This window comes from Drosophila arizonae, chromosome 6 (genome assembly GCF_054131065.1).
Source record: "Drosophila arizonae isolate 15081-1271.41 chromosome 6, UAZ_ARI_1.0, whole genome shotgun sequence".
Taxonomy (NCBI): domain Eukaryota; kingdom Metazoa; phylum Arthropoda; class Insecta; order Diptera; family Drosophilidae; genus Drosophila; species Drosophila arizonae.
Genome location: NC_142926.1, coordinates 107,463 through 123,935, shown reverse-complemented (window position 1 = coordinate 123,935; position 16,473 = coordinate 107,463). Strand labels below are relative to the sequence as shown.

The 16,473-nt window shown below is 35.3% G+C and overlaps 1 protein-coding gene across 4 annotated transcripts; it reads right to left on the bottom strand.

The window, feature by feature from the left end:
- Nucleotides 1-9,417: 9,417 nt before the first annotated feature.
- Nucleotides 9,418-16,016, bottom strand: Cals (calsyntenin 1). 4 transcript variants are annotated; one of them, XM_089472684.1, is made up of 11 exons: nucleotides 15,755-16,014; nucleotides 15,209-15,394; nucleotides 14,993-15,135; nucleotides 14,386-14,886; nucleotides 13,512-13,619; nucleotides 12,282-13,434; nucleotides 11,346-11,891; nucleotides 11,182-11,265; nucleotides 10,974-11,104; nucleotides 9,601-9,724; nucleotides 9,418-9,537 (listed from the first exon to the last, which is right to left on the bottom strand). In XM_089472684.1, exons 2-11 carry the CDS (start codon nucleotides 15,327-15,329, stop codon nucleotides 9,464-9,466), a joined length of 2,985 nt encoding a protein of 994 aa, XP_089328810.1. In that variant the 5' UTR covers nucleotides 15,330-15,394; nucleotides 15,755-16,014; the 3' UTR covers nucleotides 9,418-9,463. The 4 variants fall into 4 exon arrangements, with proteins under 4 accessions (XP_089328810.1, XP_017869345.1, XP_089328811.1 ...); XM_018013856.2 differs by having other exon boundaries at nucleotides 15,793-16,014; XM_089472685.1 differs by lacking the exon at nucleotides 15,755-16,014 and adding an exon at nucleotides 15,475-15,716.
- Nucleotides 16,017-16,473: the final 457 nt, after the last annotated feature.

Genomic DNA, 16,473 nt, shown 5'->3' with positions numbered 1-16,473 from the left:
CTGATCTGCTCTAGGCTGGAGACTGCGATTGCAAGCGCCGGAGGCCTGTCACCAAACCAATTTGGATTCCGGAAGGCCCGGTCAACAACGGACGCGCTTAACAAAGTTGTCGGTCTCGCCACTTCCGCTATTCAAGGCACCAGATGGAGGCACGGGACGAAGGAATACTGTATCATCGCGACACTGGATGTAAGGAATGCCTTCAACACAGCTAGTTGGGATATGATACTGAATGCGCTGTCACAATATAATATCCCTAAATATCTAAGAGAGATAATAAAGAGCTACTTCAGAGGAAGAACACTGGTATACAACACGAGTGAGGGTCCCCAAACTCATACAGTGTCAGCTGGAGTACCCCAAGGCTCAGTGCTGGGGCCTCTCCTATGGAACATCATGTACGACGGCGTACTGCGCTTGGAACTACCAGCAGGCGCGCACACCATTGGCTTTGCTGATGATGTAGCTGTCGTAGCCATAGGAAAGGAGCTCAAAGCTACAGAGGATATGTGCAGCGAAAGTATCAATCGCATACGAAGCTGGTTGACAGGAGCTGGGCTCGAGCTAGCGGAACACAAGTCCGAAGTTGTACTAGTCAGCAGTCGCAAAAGAGTGGAAACTGCCAATATAAAGATCGGCAGCGTCACCATTGCGTCAAAGAGGGCGATAAAGATATCTTGGTGTCATGATAGACACAAGATTAACTTTTCGGGAGCACTAAGAATATGTGCATAAAAAGGCAGCTGATTCTTGTAGAGCTCTCTCGAGAATCATGCTTAACACGCGGGGACCTAAACAGCAACGACGTCTCCTCCTAATGAGCGTCATTAGGTCTGTCATCCTCTATGCTGCGCCAATATGGGCAAGAGCGATGGCAACGCCGAGCTACAGCCGAGGCATTTGCGCGATCTACAGGCTGAGCGCAATCAGAGTCAGCTGCGCTTTCAGGACTATCTCCGATGACGCGACGCTCGTCATAGCCGGTATGGTGCCACTGGAGTATTTGGTCGCCGAAGCCGTGGAGCGGAATTCGCACGGGCCTACGCGACTCAACGCTGTCAGGGCGAACAGCATCGCACGATGGCAAAGAAAGTGGAATAGCTCAGCTAAAGGGCGGTGGACGCACAAGCTCATCCCGGAGCTTGAACCATGGGTTAACCGCAAACATGGCGAGGTTAACTTCTACCTTACGCAGATCCTCTCGGGTCATGGATGCTTTCGGAGCTATTTGAAGCGCTTTGGCCACGAGGAATCTGACGAGTGCCCCTGGTGCGAGCGAGGACATGTGGAAGACGCCAACCATATTCTTTTCGAATGTGGACGGTTCCTGGTGGAGAGGCGTCGTCTGGAAGAGGCAGTGGGCCGCTCCATCAGAGCGGACAACTTAGTCAACGCCATGCTGGAATCGGAGGAAGCTTGGGAACTAACAAGCACCTTCGCGGCCACGGTGATGATGGAGCTCCGCAGAGTCGAGCTCGAGTTGAGTAGCTCCTGAGTGAGTTCACTGAACTGAGCCACTGAACTTGTTCTTTCAATATTACTCATTTTGGCACACTAGCTCGTATGGCTCATTTTGCGTTCTTCGAAATTGGCGTTCGCCAAATTAACGTTCACTTTTTTGAATGTCAGACTATCGATAGACGAAAATAATATCGAGGTATCGCCGTTTTAGAAAACCATCGATAGTATCTATAGTACCATCAATTGTTTTGCATCCCTAATATCTATATTATATTCATAATCTGATAGTTTAATAATATATATATATATAATAGTCCATCCACAAGAAAAGTTATTAAACAATTGACTTCCTATAGTAAGCCACCTCTGCTGGCAATGCATCTTTATGCGTGCGCACGTATGTGTGCATATGCGAATAATTTTTGAAATATCAGTTGCTCGAAGGGTTCAGGGGATCTCGCAGTCGAGCAGTCTCGACTAAAGCTTTCTTACTTGTTAATATATGTATATTCTGCAACTAGTTGAACCGGCGAACTTCGTACCGCCTAACAGTCTCAATAAATATAAAACAAAGTCGGGTTTGTTACAATAATTATAACTCGAAATCTGCTGGACCGATTTTCATGGTTTTTTATTTGTTGCATTTGACTCCGCCCCAAATAGCAGAATATATCTTTAAAATACTGAAAAATTGACGAATACTTAAAAAAAAACGCGTTATTTTCCCTAAAATTTCTTTAATTTCGGAGCTGTCAGCGCGTTTCAAAAGGTGAATTGTGGTAATTATAGTTGCAACGGGCATCCACGCGATTGGCGACTGCGCGTTCGACATCCTCGTAAATTTGTAAAAATTTATAAGGTTCGTTTGGGATTGGTTGCAATCAGGAACCGTAACAATTAGAATTTTTATAGGAAAAAATTAAACTAACTACTTTAATTCTTTCAAAATATTTTTATATTTTATTAAATGAGTTTTGTATTTTATTTATATTTTTAAATACATTGAAATTGAAATTTCAGCCATACTAAATGGGCATTTTTATTTGTTGGGTTCAGTGTAGTATCTAGTCGAGCACTCTCCACTAGAGTTTTCTTACTTGTTAGAGTCATTCACAAAAGTGAAATGAGTATATTGGTTTTGTGCAATGTCCGTCTTGCTGTCCGTCCGTCTGTCCGTCTGTCCGTATGAACGCAATCTATTTCGGCGCTATTGAAGCTAGAGACTTGAAATTTGGAACACATACTCGTGTATATCTCCGATTTATAAAGTGTTAAAATTTTCCCGATCCACCCACTAGGGGGCAAATCGGAAAATGCATTTTCTGACTGTTTGTTGAAGAGCTAGAAAGCTGAAATTTGGTATGTAGGTTCGCGGCGATCACTCAAGATCACAAGCTATGGCGGATATATCTCCGCCCATTAGGGGCGTGGCAAATCGGATAAAACTGTATCTCCTAAAGTTATAATCCTAGAATGCTGAAATTTTGCATGTAAGCTGATGTTTTAATTCTATGAAGATAGGTGAAAAAATTATATATCTACGCCCACTAGGGGCGTGGCAAATCGGACCTGAAGATATAGTGATTTTTCGAATTCGGCTATATTTTAGGCACTATTGATGCTTGTATATATACGCGGGTTGACCACCCACGTCCAACGATCTATGGTAGATATATGTCCGCCTATAGGGGGCGTGGCAAACCGCAAAAGTTTATATCTGCTACAGTTTAAGAGCTAGAAGCTTCAAATATGGATAGTTAAGTTACTGGTGGCCTCCTCTATCGATGCCCCAAAAATAATTTTTAAGCCTCTTTAGGGGCGGGGCATATCGAAAAATACCCTGTAATTTTCACATTTTTTGAGCGTAAGAATTCAAATTTTGCATTTAGGTAACCGGTTGCTCGTTCTAAAAACTGGGGCGTGGCAATCGGCATTTACAGTGCCCGAGTTGTGACATTTATGTACACATAAGTAGGCTTAATAGGCATTGATAGCACGGAAGGAAACATTTTTATAAAATTAATAAAATATAAAAAAGCTAAAATAACAAAAATTTGCAATTTACAAAAAAAAAAGTGTTTTCAGCGGGATTTGAACTCGCACCCAACCCAAACAGCATGTTTGTCAAAATAGCTAAAATAAAGATCGTCGGCGCTTCAGCCTACAGCACCACAGCGTCGTTTCGATCAAGAGTAGTTAAAACGAAATCACATTATTGTTATGACGCCGCATAGCAAAGAAAAGCCAATGTAGCGGCTGGAAATTCAAAAACAATGCAAAGACAAATCAATCGCAACGGGATTCTTAGAATATGCAAGAGCACGCATTTATGTGTACATACATACACACATACAAATGAGCGCGTGTATAAGGCTGGAATGCTTGATGCTATGCGTGCAGGCTTACATATATAATTATATATACATATGTATGTTTTTGCGTATATGTATTTGAGGGCTATTTAAGAAGAAACAAATTTAAACTTATAAAATTATTCGACTAAAAATGAAAAGTATTAAGTGCCATTCAGTCAAGCTCGCACCTTCCCAATAAAATATCTATTTTATAAAAAATGAAATATGTATGAAAAAATAAAAAAAATAACACAGTAAAGGTTCGAACCACCCCTACTCTAACATTACTTGCGTCGCCCTTAGCACCCGCGCCCACCCACTGCTTTGCTCGAACAATCAGTTGCTAAAATAGAATAGCTTAATAAGAGAGCGTCATCAGACAAAACTACAGTAACAGCTAGAAAGTCCAGAAATCAATCGAAATTCTAAGAATGTGAGAAAAGGCGCGCTTCTGTCTGTACGCATAGAATAGACGATGAGTGTGTGCACAAGCATAGGAAAATCGCGCTGATCTGCTGTTAGCTTGAAGTCGGTATCCAATGTATGGATATAAATATATAATAAAAATCAAAATTGTATAAATTATATATGTATGTAATTTGAATGCAATAGCTATCGATGATTTTCCAATTTTAATGGCATCATGCCGTGTTTTTTGCTGCGCACTAGACTTGAAAATTGCACTATATACTCTGGTTGACAGCGTTTGGGCTGTGAATGAGTCTTCTGCTATCGGTATCGTTCTTACTTGTTTTTAAATACACTTAATAGTTCATTCATTCCCGTATTGATCAAATGTGCATGAATAATTGTTTAACATGAGAGCAGGACCGAAAGCTGTCACTGTTATCAAGCCTACTGGGTAAATTCTCAATGAAAATTTGTTATGTGTTGTAACACATAACACGACTTTGTTTTATATGTATATGTATATGTATATGTATATGTATATGTATATGTATATGTATATGTATATGTATATGTATATGTATATGTATATGTATATGTATATGTATATGTATATGTATATGTATATGTATATGTATATGTATATGTATATGTATATGTATATGTATATGTATATGTATATGACGAGATAATTCGATTTAGCCCTAATCGTCTTTATATCTCATCCCGCTATTTTTTTTATCGATTAAAAACCTTATCTAAAATCAGTTATAAAATTATATCTCCTACATCTTTAAAGCGATGTATTTTATAGAATTTCAATTTTTGTTAAAATTTAATTATTTTGAAGAGCTTTGTCTTTTTTGAAGATAAACACAACAAAAGTGGATCAGATAAGTCTAGTACCCTCGGAAAAACATCCGTGATGTTGTTTAATCTGCTGCTCTTTCGGACATGAGAGCTTTTATAATGTGTATAAATTTTGTTCAGAGCTTCGGTTGGGTTTCCTCAGGAATACTAGCAGCTAACCATTAACTGGTATCCATTGACCAAAACTATGTACACAGTTGGGACATGGGATACCAAGCATAGATATTCATGTATATTTTAATATTTGAGCACTCAAGGCTCCAACTTTGTCAGTATTTATATAAAGCTCAGAGGAGATAGCAAATAGCGTGTTCTTCTTGTCTTGTAAAATAAATTGGACAACTTGAGCAGAAATAATGTTTTTCACACTTTCTTCCATATTGTTATTTATTTTTTCAACGATAACAATTTTTTTTAGCTCTATTTAGCGATTTTTCTTGACCATACGTCTAGAAATTCTCAGCGCTGAAACTTATATTTTACTAGAAAATGGTTATTTTTTCGGGTTGGAGCAAAAACGGTTGATAGTCGTTAATAATAGAGGGTTCAAACAACATGTTTGCAATTAAACTCCTTCCTTATGTAAGTTATACTCCACGAAACACCAACAATTTTTTATATTTTAGCTAAAATACACACGACAACAAAACATTGCAAAATTAGATAATGAAACAAATGTACTCAAAAATTGGAGTCGATAATTTATAGTACATTTTATGAGTAATGATTTCCATATTTAAAGTTATAAGCTTTCTTATTATTTACCGCAGCACTAGGGTGACCATCTGGGCTGGAGCCCATTCCGGGACTGTCAACAACTACCAACATTTCTTTCATCACAAAATTACATTGAACTATATGGATGTTCGTAACATTCTCCACCACTAACTTATTTCATTCGTCTGACCACTGTGTATTTATTAAGAAAAAAAAACCTTTTCGAAATTTGCGCTATTTTTAATACTTCCGAATAACAGCACGAGTGTATGTTAGTTGTAACAAACTGTATTGCCTTATCTGCGTTGCTTTTCTTTAAGTTGCATTTTGTCAAAATGACTATTTTATTTATGGAAACAATTAACAACCGGGACAATTTCATGTCAGGTCGGGACACCGGGACATTACCTCCAAAGGCGGGGCATGTCCCGGAGTTCCAGGACGGATGGCCACCCTACGCAGCACCATGTAAGTTGCACAATTTTTATACCCTGAACCCATATTCAATGGGAAATCAGGGTATAATGGTTTTGTTGAAATGTATGTAACAGGCAGAAGGAGGCGTGGCAGACCCCACAAAGTATATATATTCTTGATCAGGGCGACGAGCTGAGTTGATTTGGCCCTGTCCGTCTGTCTGTCCGTGTGTTTGAACGCGTCGATTTCCGAAGAGGTAGAGACTTGATATTTTTTTAAATGACTGTATATACAGAGCGGATGTCGAGTTTGCTTTTAAAATTCGATAAATCATCCCGTTATGTTTTTATCGAATAAATACATTCAAGTTCAAGTTAGATGCAACTATAGCTAATTGTGAATGATTTTTAATTTTTTAAATTTCTAAAATAATCAATACAATATGTAGATCATATGCTGAAAGTTTCATTAAATTCCATTAAGTCAAAAATTAATTAAAAATCATCAAATATTTGGCCAATTTACAAACGCACGTGCAGCAGCTACAACAGCATCGTATACGTGTGCACACATACATTCAAACTTCTTCTACAAACATTCGTTGAATCGCATCAGCTGTTTGTTTCGTTTAGTTTTGGTAGATGGCGCTGCAGCAGTGAATCTATTTGAGTTTTGCCAGCGCCATTCTTAGAAGTGAGGTGGCGTAGTGTGTTAGCGGCATAACGCTCGATGGAGAAGTCGCGGTTCGAATCCCAATCGGTTTTTTTTTAATTGTTTCAAAATATTATTATATTTTATTAAGTGAGTTTTGTATTTCATTTATATTTTGAAATACATCGAAATTGAAATTTTAGCTATAGTAAAAGGGCATTTTTATTAGTTGGGTTCAGGGTAGTATCTAGTTGAGCACTCTCGACTAGAGTTTTCTTACTTGTTCTTTTTACGTTCTTAGTAGGAACAGTTCATAAAATTAAAAAAAATATATATATATACTTTCTACTTTAGGTGAGATGTTTATTATTGGAAAATAAAAAAAACAATTAAGAAGACTCCAGTCGAGACTGCTCGACAAGGAGATACCCTGAACCCTCTAATCTGATATTCTAATCACTCTGCACTTCTTTTCGGCACACATACAAAAACACGCACGTATTAGAGCGCGGTCTGCTGACTGCGCAGTAAGCAGCGACTGCGCTTGGGCTGCGCTGCAGTGTGAGCAACATTATACGAATTTATTTAATAATTAATTGAATTTCTAGACGTACAATCTTACTGAAACTTTCAGAACATAATCATAACGTTCAACTGTATGTACATTCCAAAGCACAAATCTCTAGTACTTGAAATACGCCTTTTACAAAGGTGTGGGTAAGGGGGTGGATATAGGGGTGGGGGGTAAATTGCAACAAAAACCGAAATTATATTAAATACATATAAGTCTACATTTAAAACTTGGAAGCTCTAGCTTTAAAGGTGTAGGAGATATAATTAAATAGCTAGCTTTCAATGCTTTCGATAATGTTTTTGATTGATAATAATATATCGGGAGTAGTTATCGATATATAGAGAAAAACTCGATATGCGCGTGATATACACGGACCTAGGAAAAAAAAGCTCTAGCTCTTATATCTTCTGAGATCGACGCGTTCATACATACGGACGGACGGACAGACAGGCGGACAGGGCCAAATCGACTCAACTCGTCGCACTGATCAAGAATATACATATATACTTTGTGTGCCTGTTACATACATTTCAACAAAACCATTATACCCTGATTTCCCATCGAAAATGGGTTCAGGGTATAAAAACACACACATATTTGGTTGTTTGTTATCTTATTTATTTAAATAATAATAAATTATAACTGTAACGGAAAAGTAATGAGATTATAAATATTTTCAATTTTATGTTCTGAGCTTTCTTTTTGTGTGTGCATACATATTAGTACCTTTAGATATTGGATCATTTTGCATAACCTTAAAGCAAGAAACAAAGCTTTTAAACTTTTCAATAAAAGTATTTAATTTGTATTCTGATATAATTTAACAAAGTATGTAGTAAGGAAGTTCATGGAATATCCTGACTTCTTTGTATCTTTAGATATATAAATCCATAAATTTATATATATAAAAATGAATCGCCGAGCACCTAAGCTGTGTCAAATTTTAATAGTACTTTTAAAATAAAATAATAAAAAAAAAATATATATATATATATATAAATAATCAGGATTTGTTGCTTTCAAATATATATATATATATATATATATATATATATATATATATATATATATTTTAAAGCAACAAATCCTGATATATATATATATATATATATATATATATATATATATATATATATATATATATATATATATTTGAAAGCAACAAATCCTGGGCTGAAATAGTAACATTTCATTAGTGATTATTTAATCCTAATGAAATCTAACACATATATAATTTAAAGTAAATCTATATATATATGGCTTAAGGATATAATATTATTCTGAGATAATTTTACAGTAATTATTATTTTGTTTGTTTTTTAATATATATTTATCCTTACTACCAAATAGAAAAAAAAGGAATTACTAATTTGAAGTTTTTCGAATATCGGATAAACAGACAAATTGAAAAGTGAATATGAACATAAATCCAAATAGAAGAAGACTTATATTATGGGGACGGAAGTACCTCCTATTTGTTTCGAATATGTGTCTCTGATAGAATATGTATCGATTTATATGTGTATGAATTTATAAATGTGCGTATGAAAGTAAATTTTTAAATAATTTGCAAGGGTATATATATATATATATATATATATTAAGCGATACATTTTTCTTCTATGTTTAATTATATTATTAAAGTATTATTTAAGTATGCGTTGTGTTAATTACAGTTGAAGTTTTATAAGCATGTATGTATAATTCGTACATATGCTAAGATTGCGGATACAAATATGTATATATATATATATATATATATATATATATACTTAGAGGCTATACACATCCATTGTTAATCAAACAAGCTGTGCGTACAATATACATACTCTTATGCATAGTAGTTTTAATTCAAATATTTATGTATTCAGTTGTATATATGCATGAATGTTTTTGTGAATTACTTTGCGAGAATGGTTGTGGATTCATTGTGTAATTCATATATGTATTAAAAGCAAATTTACATATAATTAATTTAAATTTTTATTGATAAACGACACATATATCCATATTAGTTCCCCGATGAAAACATATTGGTGTGGTCCCACTCAAGCTGATTGATGTGGGTAAATCCATCTTTGATCACTAAAGATAATAATTTGTAATTGACAACATTGGTATTTATAAATATATCTGCACAAAACGTACCGTCTTCGTCTTCCGAATCAGTATTATCCGAATCAGAACTTTCCTCAGATGCGCCATCAGTTTGCATTGGATTAATGGTAATGGTCAATGCAGAATCGTCCCAAATCAAACCTTCATCAGCTACCTAAAATATTAAGTAAACAATATATAAATTGAGACCAATGCACAAGGAGATCCCCTGAACCCTTCGAGCAAGTGAGTAATTTCAATAATTCTTTGCATATTTCTGCTTGCAAAAGAAACAACACATGCACACGCACGCACGCATAAACACGCATGAACTGCAGTATGGGCTTACTATGCGAATAAAAGCTTTTTTGAATAACTTTTCTTGTGGATGGACTATCTTCATGAAAATTGTAGATCGTAATTATAGCATCTAGTATCTAGTATTTAAAATACGCCTTTTAAAAATTTAGGGATAAGGGTGTGTATATAAGCCTGAAGGGTGAGTTACAACAAAAACCTAAATACTTTAAAGAACATATGAATCTACATTTAAAAATAACAATAATACAGTGGAATCCGATTATAACGACTCTGCCTAAAGCGTTTAACCGGTTATGTCGACGAAAATTAGATGTCTAGGTTGGTCCCCATACAATCTTATATGAAAGAGCCTCCACATAGTAGGTTTCCGCTTTTGATGACAATCCGCTGATCTCGACGACTTTTTCCTATTTTCTTAGTAATTTACCGGCTAATACGACGTGAAATACAGGGAAATAATGATAAAACAGTTAAGCATACAAAGGCGCTGTTAGAAATGTATATATGTATGTATTTATTTATTAATGCTTACTGTCCTTGCTTGTGAGCCTAGCAGCGACACAAATAAAGCGGCACACATAAACTGCAATGCCGACGTCCCACAAATGTTTCTATAACATGATATAGAAATAAATATATAATTATACCCTGAACCCATTGAAAATGGAAAATCAGGGTATAATAGTTTTGTTAAAAGTATGCAGCAGACAGAAGGAGGCGTGGCAGACTCCATAAAGTATATATATTATTGTTCTATGTTGGAATTCAGATTTGTGAAGTTTTAAATAACAAGACATAGAAATACCTTATTCTACTTAGTTAATTTTTTGTTTATACTTGATTTTAATTTTTAATTTTTTCAAAATACTTGAAAAATTGCTATAAAGTTTAAAAACCTTGCTGTGCCAATAATTTAGTTCGTCACTGTATATAAAAAAATGCTGTTTCCCAGAGCTGCCTGCCACGACGGTACTAACTAGCCAAACTCTATTTAATCAAACTAAGGGATAAGACTTAATCAACCCAGTTCGTCGCCCTGATTAAGGGTACGTCCTCTTGTGCCCGTTTTAACAAAAACTTTTTGAGAAATCAAACAATTTTACCTTGGGACAAGGCTGATGTCGGTCGGTGTATTTTTGGTTACTTTTTAGCCTTGCCACAGAAATGCCACAGAGTAAGATGACGAGAAAAACGCATATTAAAATTATCAGCATTGTTGGATGCGACGCCTCAGCTAATAAAGAAGATTTTATATATATGTATTCATATTATGATTATTACTATTATAATTTTTTATTATAATTTACAAACCTTTGTGCGCGAAGGAGTGTAAATGAGACTTAGGCTCCTGTACATCATTGATATGAAGCAAGGAGTTCGAAAAAAACTTCGTATCTGAAATAAATAAATTTCAGAACATCTCCACATTTAATCTTCTATATTATATTATAAATTAAGCAAATCAAATATTTTACCTGATGATCCTTGAACCACACTCTCGCTTACAATTCGCCCATTGTGATAATTGGATGGAAAATTTTCCTTTCCTTCAGCGCTTGTAACGGCTGATGATGGTGCATTTGTTGTTTTAAAAAATTGCTTCGGATGCAAAACAGTCAATGTGAGTGTATATTCAACACTTTTATATTGTGCGGATAGCTGCGAACAGGACAGCTTAAACACACGATTAAGATAATATGCCGGTTTCTTGTTGCTATAGACTAAAGCACGCAATACGCTGAGATAACTGCGAATTGAATCGGTTCCGATCATTTCAACCCCATCCTTGTTAATATTTGTTCTGATGTCCATTGTAGATGACAATGATTCATCCCCGTCTATTTGAATTTCCTCATGGTCCGGATTTAAAGATGGAAATACAATTACACTGCACGAATCGAGGTTCTCTTTGGGGATCCCATTTTCACTATCACTGTCGGTGGCGAGACCAATGCGAACTTTATCCAAGATATGTACACCAAATTTAATTTCTTGATAAGAAACGAGTTTATTTTGGGTTCCTAAGAAATAAAAATAGAGTGATAAGTCTTGATACAATTTTACAGTTAGTCTTAAAATTTAGATATATGCTCGTTGCCACTCAGTTTGAAAAAAATAAATAAATTAAGATAATATTATTATAAGACATAATGAACATATATGTTTTTTTAACTGATTGCCAATGAGTGTATCATCAAAATATTAGATAGTGTATCTTTGTTCACTGCAGCCGTTTAAAACTAAAATCGTTTAGTTTTAATACAAAAAGCCATTAGCGGCATATACTTATGAATTAAAAACTTCACATAGTTACTTTGTTGTTTTTAATTTTACTACGACTAAGTCTACGAATGAGTATAATATAGTCGGTTTTGCCCAACTGAAACGTTTTTGTTATAATTTTTATTTACCGGAAATTGCAATCTTTGTTGCCAAATGTGAAGACTTCGATGTAAGCTGATCGCCTTCAAATTGAGGTCTGAGATTTTCAACTGTATAGAAAGTAGCAGTATCTTCTGCAAGTTTTTCGCTAGGAATTGTTGCTGGCTGAACGGGGTCATTTACCATGATATATGTCTCGATTGTGGGCAGACGTATGGCACTCTGATTTGTACACATTATTGTTGTACGAACCTCAATGTTTCTGCGTCCTATAGTGGGATTTTTTTTAATATTGATGTATTGTATTCTACGCATTAATTGCTCAATATTATGCTTGCTTTGTGCCTCTATATATATTTCATTCATTTTTGCATTGACCTGTACTTGAAAGTCTGTCGGCTCCTCCTCTGACTGCTGTTCAAGTTGCAATGCCGTCGATGGTAGCAGATGTTCGGCACAGCTCGTTCCACACTTAATGTCGTCGACAGAGAGCACACGGTTGAGAGATAGCTTCACTTCTGATATGTCACCATTGAATCCGTGCTTTAGTCGGTTCTCTGAACTCTGGTAACATGCTCCGACCGCCAGTGTAGTATTAACTCCATGTGCAGCATGCAAGGGCCAATCATCGATGACCTCCGGATTGGCGTGATGGTCCTCAACGGAGCTCACAAATTGTACACCATCTATGAACAGCTCTACCTTGGATGACTGGTATACGTTGATTACATAGTGGTGCCATTCATTGTCGCAGACCTGCGCTATTTTCCATCTCCACTCCGCTGGACTAAATATGTTTAGATCACCGTCATTGAAATTCTTTCGCAACAGTAGAATAAGTCGGCAGTTTCGTACGAACAGTGCCATATGGTGACGATTCATTTTGTGATCATCCGCGTTGCAAACTATATGCTCTTTTACATGTTTGTTCATTGGGCTTTGATTACCATGGCGAAAGATCGTCACAATGCTAAAAGGCTTCAGCGAGAAATCGTGATGGTCAATAAACCCATCGGGTACAACTACACCAGCTGACCCATCGAAATGGAAGACCGGCTCAGGCCCCTCGTCATAGCTCAACTCCTTCGTCCAGTCGGTGTCACGGGGCAAAATGTCCTTTAAGTTTTTATTCGCTGAACAGTTCGATATATCACGATCACAGCCAAATGATATGTGCTTAGTCTTAATACGAATAGCATTAACATCAACAAGTGGATTAGGTCAATATAAAATTGTGTAAAGTAAATAAGTATGCTTACCTTAAGAGCAACCGCTGCGTGAACGTTTAGATCATCAGCTGTGCATAATATATTGCACAAATCAAGTCGCGCATTTGGAAACAGTTGTAAGCTTTCCGTGCTACCGGACTAAAAATTTTGATTATTTATAAAACCAATGCCACACTTTCTTAATTGTACTCATTCGTAAATATATCCAATATATTATATTGGTTTTGTGCACTATCCGCCTTGCTGTCCATCCGTCTGTGGTATTGTCCGTCCGTCCGTTTGTATGTATGAATTTTTTCGGCGCTATTGAACCTAAATGCATTGATCATATACTATAAAGTATTAAAATTTTCCTGATTCACCCACAATCGGAAAATTGACAAATTGGAAAATTAATTTTCCGATATTCGTGTTGACCATCCAAGACCAAAAAGCTATGGCGGATGAATCTACGTCCACAGGCGCATAGTAAATCGTAACGTTATCTCTCCGAAGGGCCAGCGGCTTGAAATTTAAATATTTCAATTTTTGACAACTAGTTCTAAAATAATTCTTACGCTTCTTCGAGGGCATGTTTTACTCTGTAATTTTCGCATTATTAGAGAGTAAGCATTCAAATTTTTTTCGCCGCATCGGATAAAACTGCACCTTCTAAAGCTTTATAGCTAGAGCATTGATATTTTGCACGTGAGCTAATGCTACGATTTCAGAAAGATGGCAGAAGAAAAAAAAACAAAAGCCATGGTGGATATATCTACGACAAAGTTCATACCTTCAACAGTTTAAGAGATAGAAGCATAGGATAGTTGAATTAGTGCTAACCTCCTCTTTCACCGACCCAAATTTTATATATATATATATATATATTTATATAAATGAATTTATACATTTAGTAAATACTTACAATGTAATCGATGCGTTCTGGTATGCCTAAGAACTTGGCGTCGCACACTCGGCGTACCTTGATGCTCACCATAATGGGAACAGATTCTTTCATAGCGCAGTCGTAGGCCACTACAGATAAAATGTGATTGTGGGATACCTTATGAGAGAGAGGCTCTTTGTTTTTGATTGAGCCTTCGTTGTCGATTGTGAATGGTTCATCACTATTTAGTATCTCATATTTGCAAACATCTCCAAACAGTGGAGTGCAATCTTTGTCTACTGCTTCGACACGAATAATTTCATTATAAAGTTTACCCTCATCGACTTCGGTAACATATGATGGCTCTAAGAAGGTCGGAGAATACTCATTGATGTCGATCACTGTGATATGGACGTTTGCCGAGTTCGATGGCGTTCCATCGCAGTATATGGCAACAATCTCAAAATGGTAACTTTTACGCTTTTCACAATTGAGTGTGTGGCGTGCCTTCAGTATTCCAAGATTGTTAACCAACTCAATCTGAAAATTAATTATCTTTTATTGACTTTGATTTATATTAAATTTTGTTAATATGTGATGTGTTTGGAAAATTTACTATCGTTGTTCTTATAGTTTGAGGCCCCACCTGGAATGGAATTTCATGATATGGCTTTTTTACAATGCGAAAGTTGCAAATTTTTTCTTCATCGACGTTAATTAATGGCGTTATTTCCACTAGAGTCTCATTTTCCCGAATCAATCCATGGTAGGACTTCTCTAGAATATACTCTGAAATCATAATATATAATTTTGATAAACCATCATTTAAGCAAACTTGTGTATTTTTATAATTTGAACGAACCTCGTTGGATAAGATACTCGTCCTCATTTTCAGTAGAAGTGCCAGCATGAACCGAAACACCGACGAAACCAATTAATATTAGACCCAAATAGCCAAGATTTAGGATTTGTGACGGCCCCATAATTCTAGATTAATTTTTAATTAACAAATTACCCAATATATTGAGTTTACCAAACTCTGTAATTTCTGTAACGGAATAATGCAAACAATTTTCATAAGCTGCACTGTTAATTATTTTTTTATTTTAAATTTATCAAACAAATTACAATTTTAACTTCCGAAATCAAATGCATCTTCAACTGTATAAATGTGCTTGAATTTATAAGATACACATTTTACGAGATACATATTCATGCATGTATGCGTACACATATCTGGATATATATATATACATATAAATAGATGTTAATATGCATTCACAATTTTTTTTCAAATCCATCATTTCTCAAATAGCGAAACCAAAACAATTCACGTTGATTTCAACAAATTTTCTTCAGTATGATTAGAAATTAATATTAAGTATTTGAGTTCTTATTAATTTCTCACCCACTCAGGAAAATGCAATAATCAATATTTGTTAGTACCTAAAATTTTTTCTGTCCGTTTCAATGTTATTTTGATGGCTTTTTTAAAAACAATATCAAAAGTATTATCCACAATTCGATTTGCTGATCATTTAGGCATTTAATTATTTATCTGAAATTTTTAATGCGTCTACCAAGAAAAGAATCTGTTGATTTATAATATCCTAAATAATCCCTAGCTGTTTTTAAGTTGTTTGTCTGATGTATTTTTCCACATCAGTTTCGTACACAAATTTCTTAATATCGATTGCTTATGATACCGATATTTAAATCGAATAAATTAATTTAAATTCAGTACATCTCTATTTCAAGACATGCTATACTATTAACAGTCGGGATAGACAACAATTCGTTAGTAATACCACTTAGTGGTAATACCAATTTATTTTGATACAAATAAACCTTTTTCAAATCATATTAGAAACGTTTGTAACAAGAAAAATCTTACCTTACAAAGAATCTCTGGTCACACTGTCTATGAAAAAGAGCGCTTTTTAAAGAATTCATTTTAAGAAAACAATAAAATGTGAAATGTGAACATTGTATGAAGTATAATAAACACCTTACGCATTAAACATTAACGATATCCTGTAGCTGTCTCCATTTGATCTACATATTTAATTTGGGTACCACCTTACTTATAGCATTTATATACTGAAATTTTTTTTTTTCTTAATGTTT

Bases quoted from the DNA above. Each gene is read 5' to 3' on its own strand.
- Cals (XM_089472684.1), bottom strand. From the start codon at position 15,329: ATGGGGCCGTCACAAATCCTAAATCTTGGCTATTTGGGTCTAATATTA. The intron at 13,620-14,385 runs GTAAGTATTTAC...CAAAATTTTTAG, and splicing joins CAGAACGCATCGATTACATT to TCCGGTAGCACGGAAAGCTT. The intron at 11,892-12,281 runs GTAAATAAAAAT...TTTATTTCTTAG, and splicing joins AACAAAGATTGCAATTTCCG to GAACCCAAAATAAACTCGTT.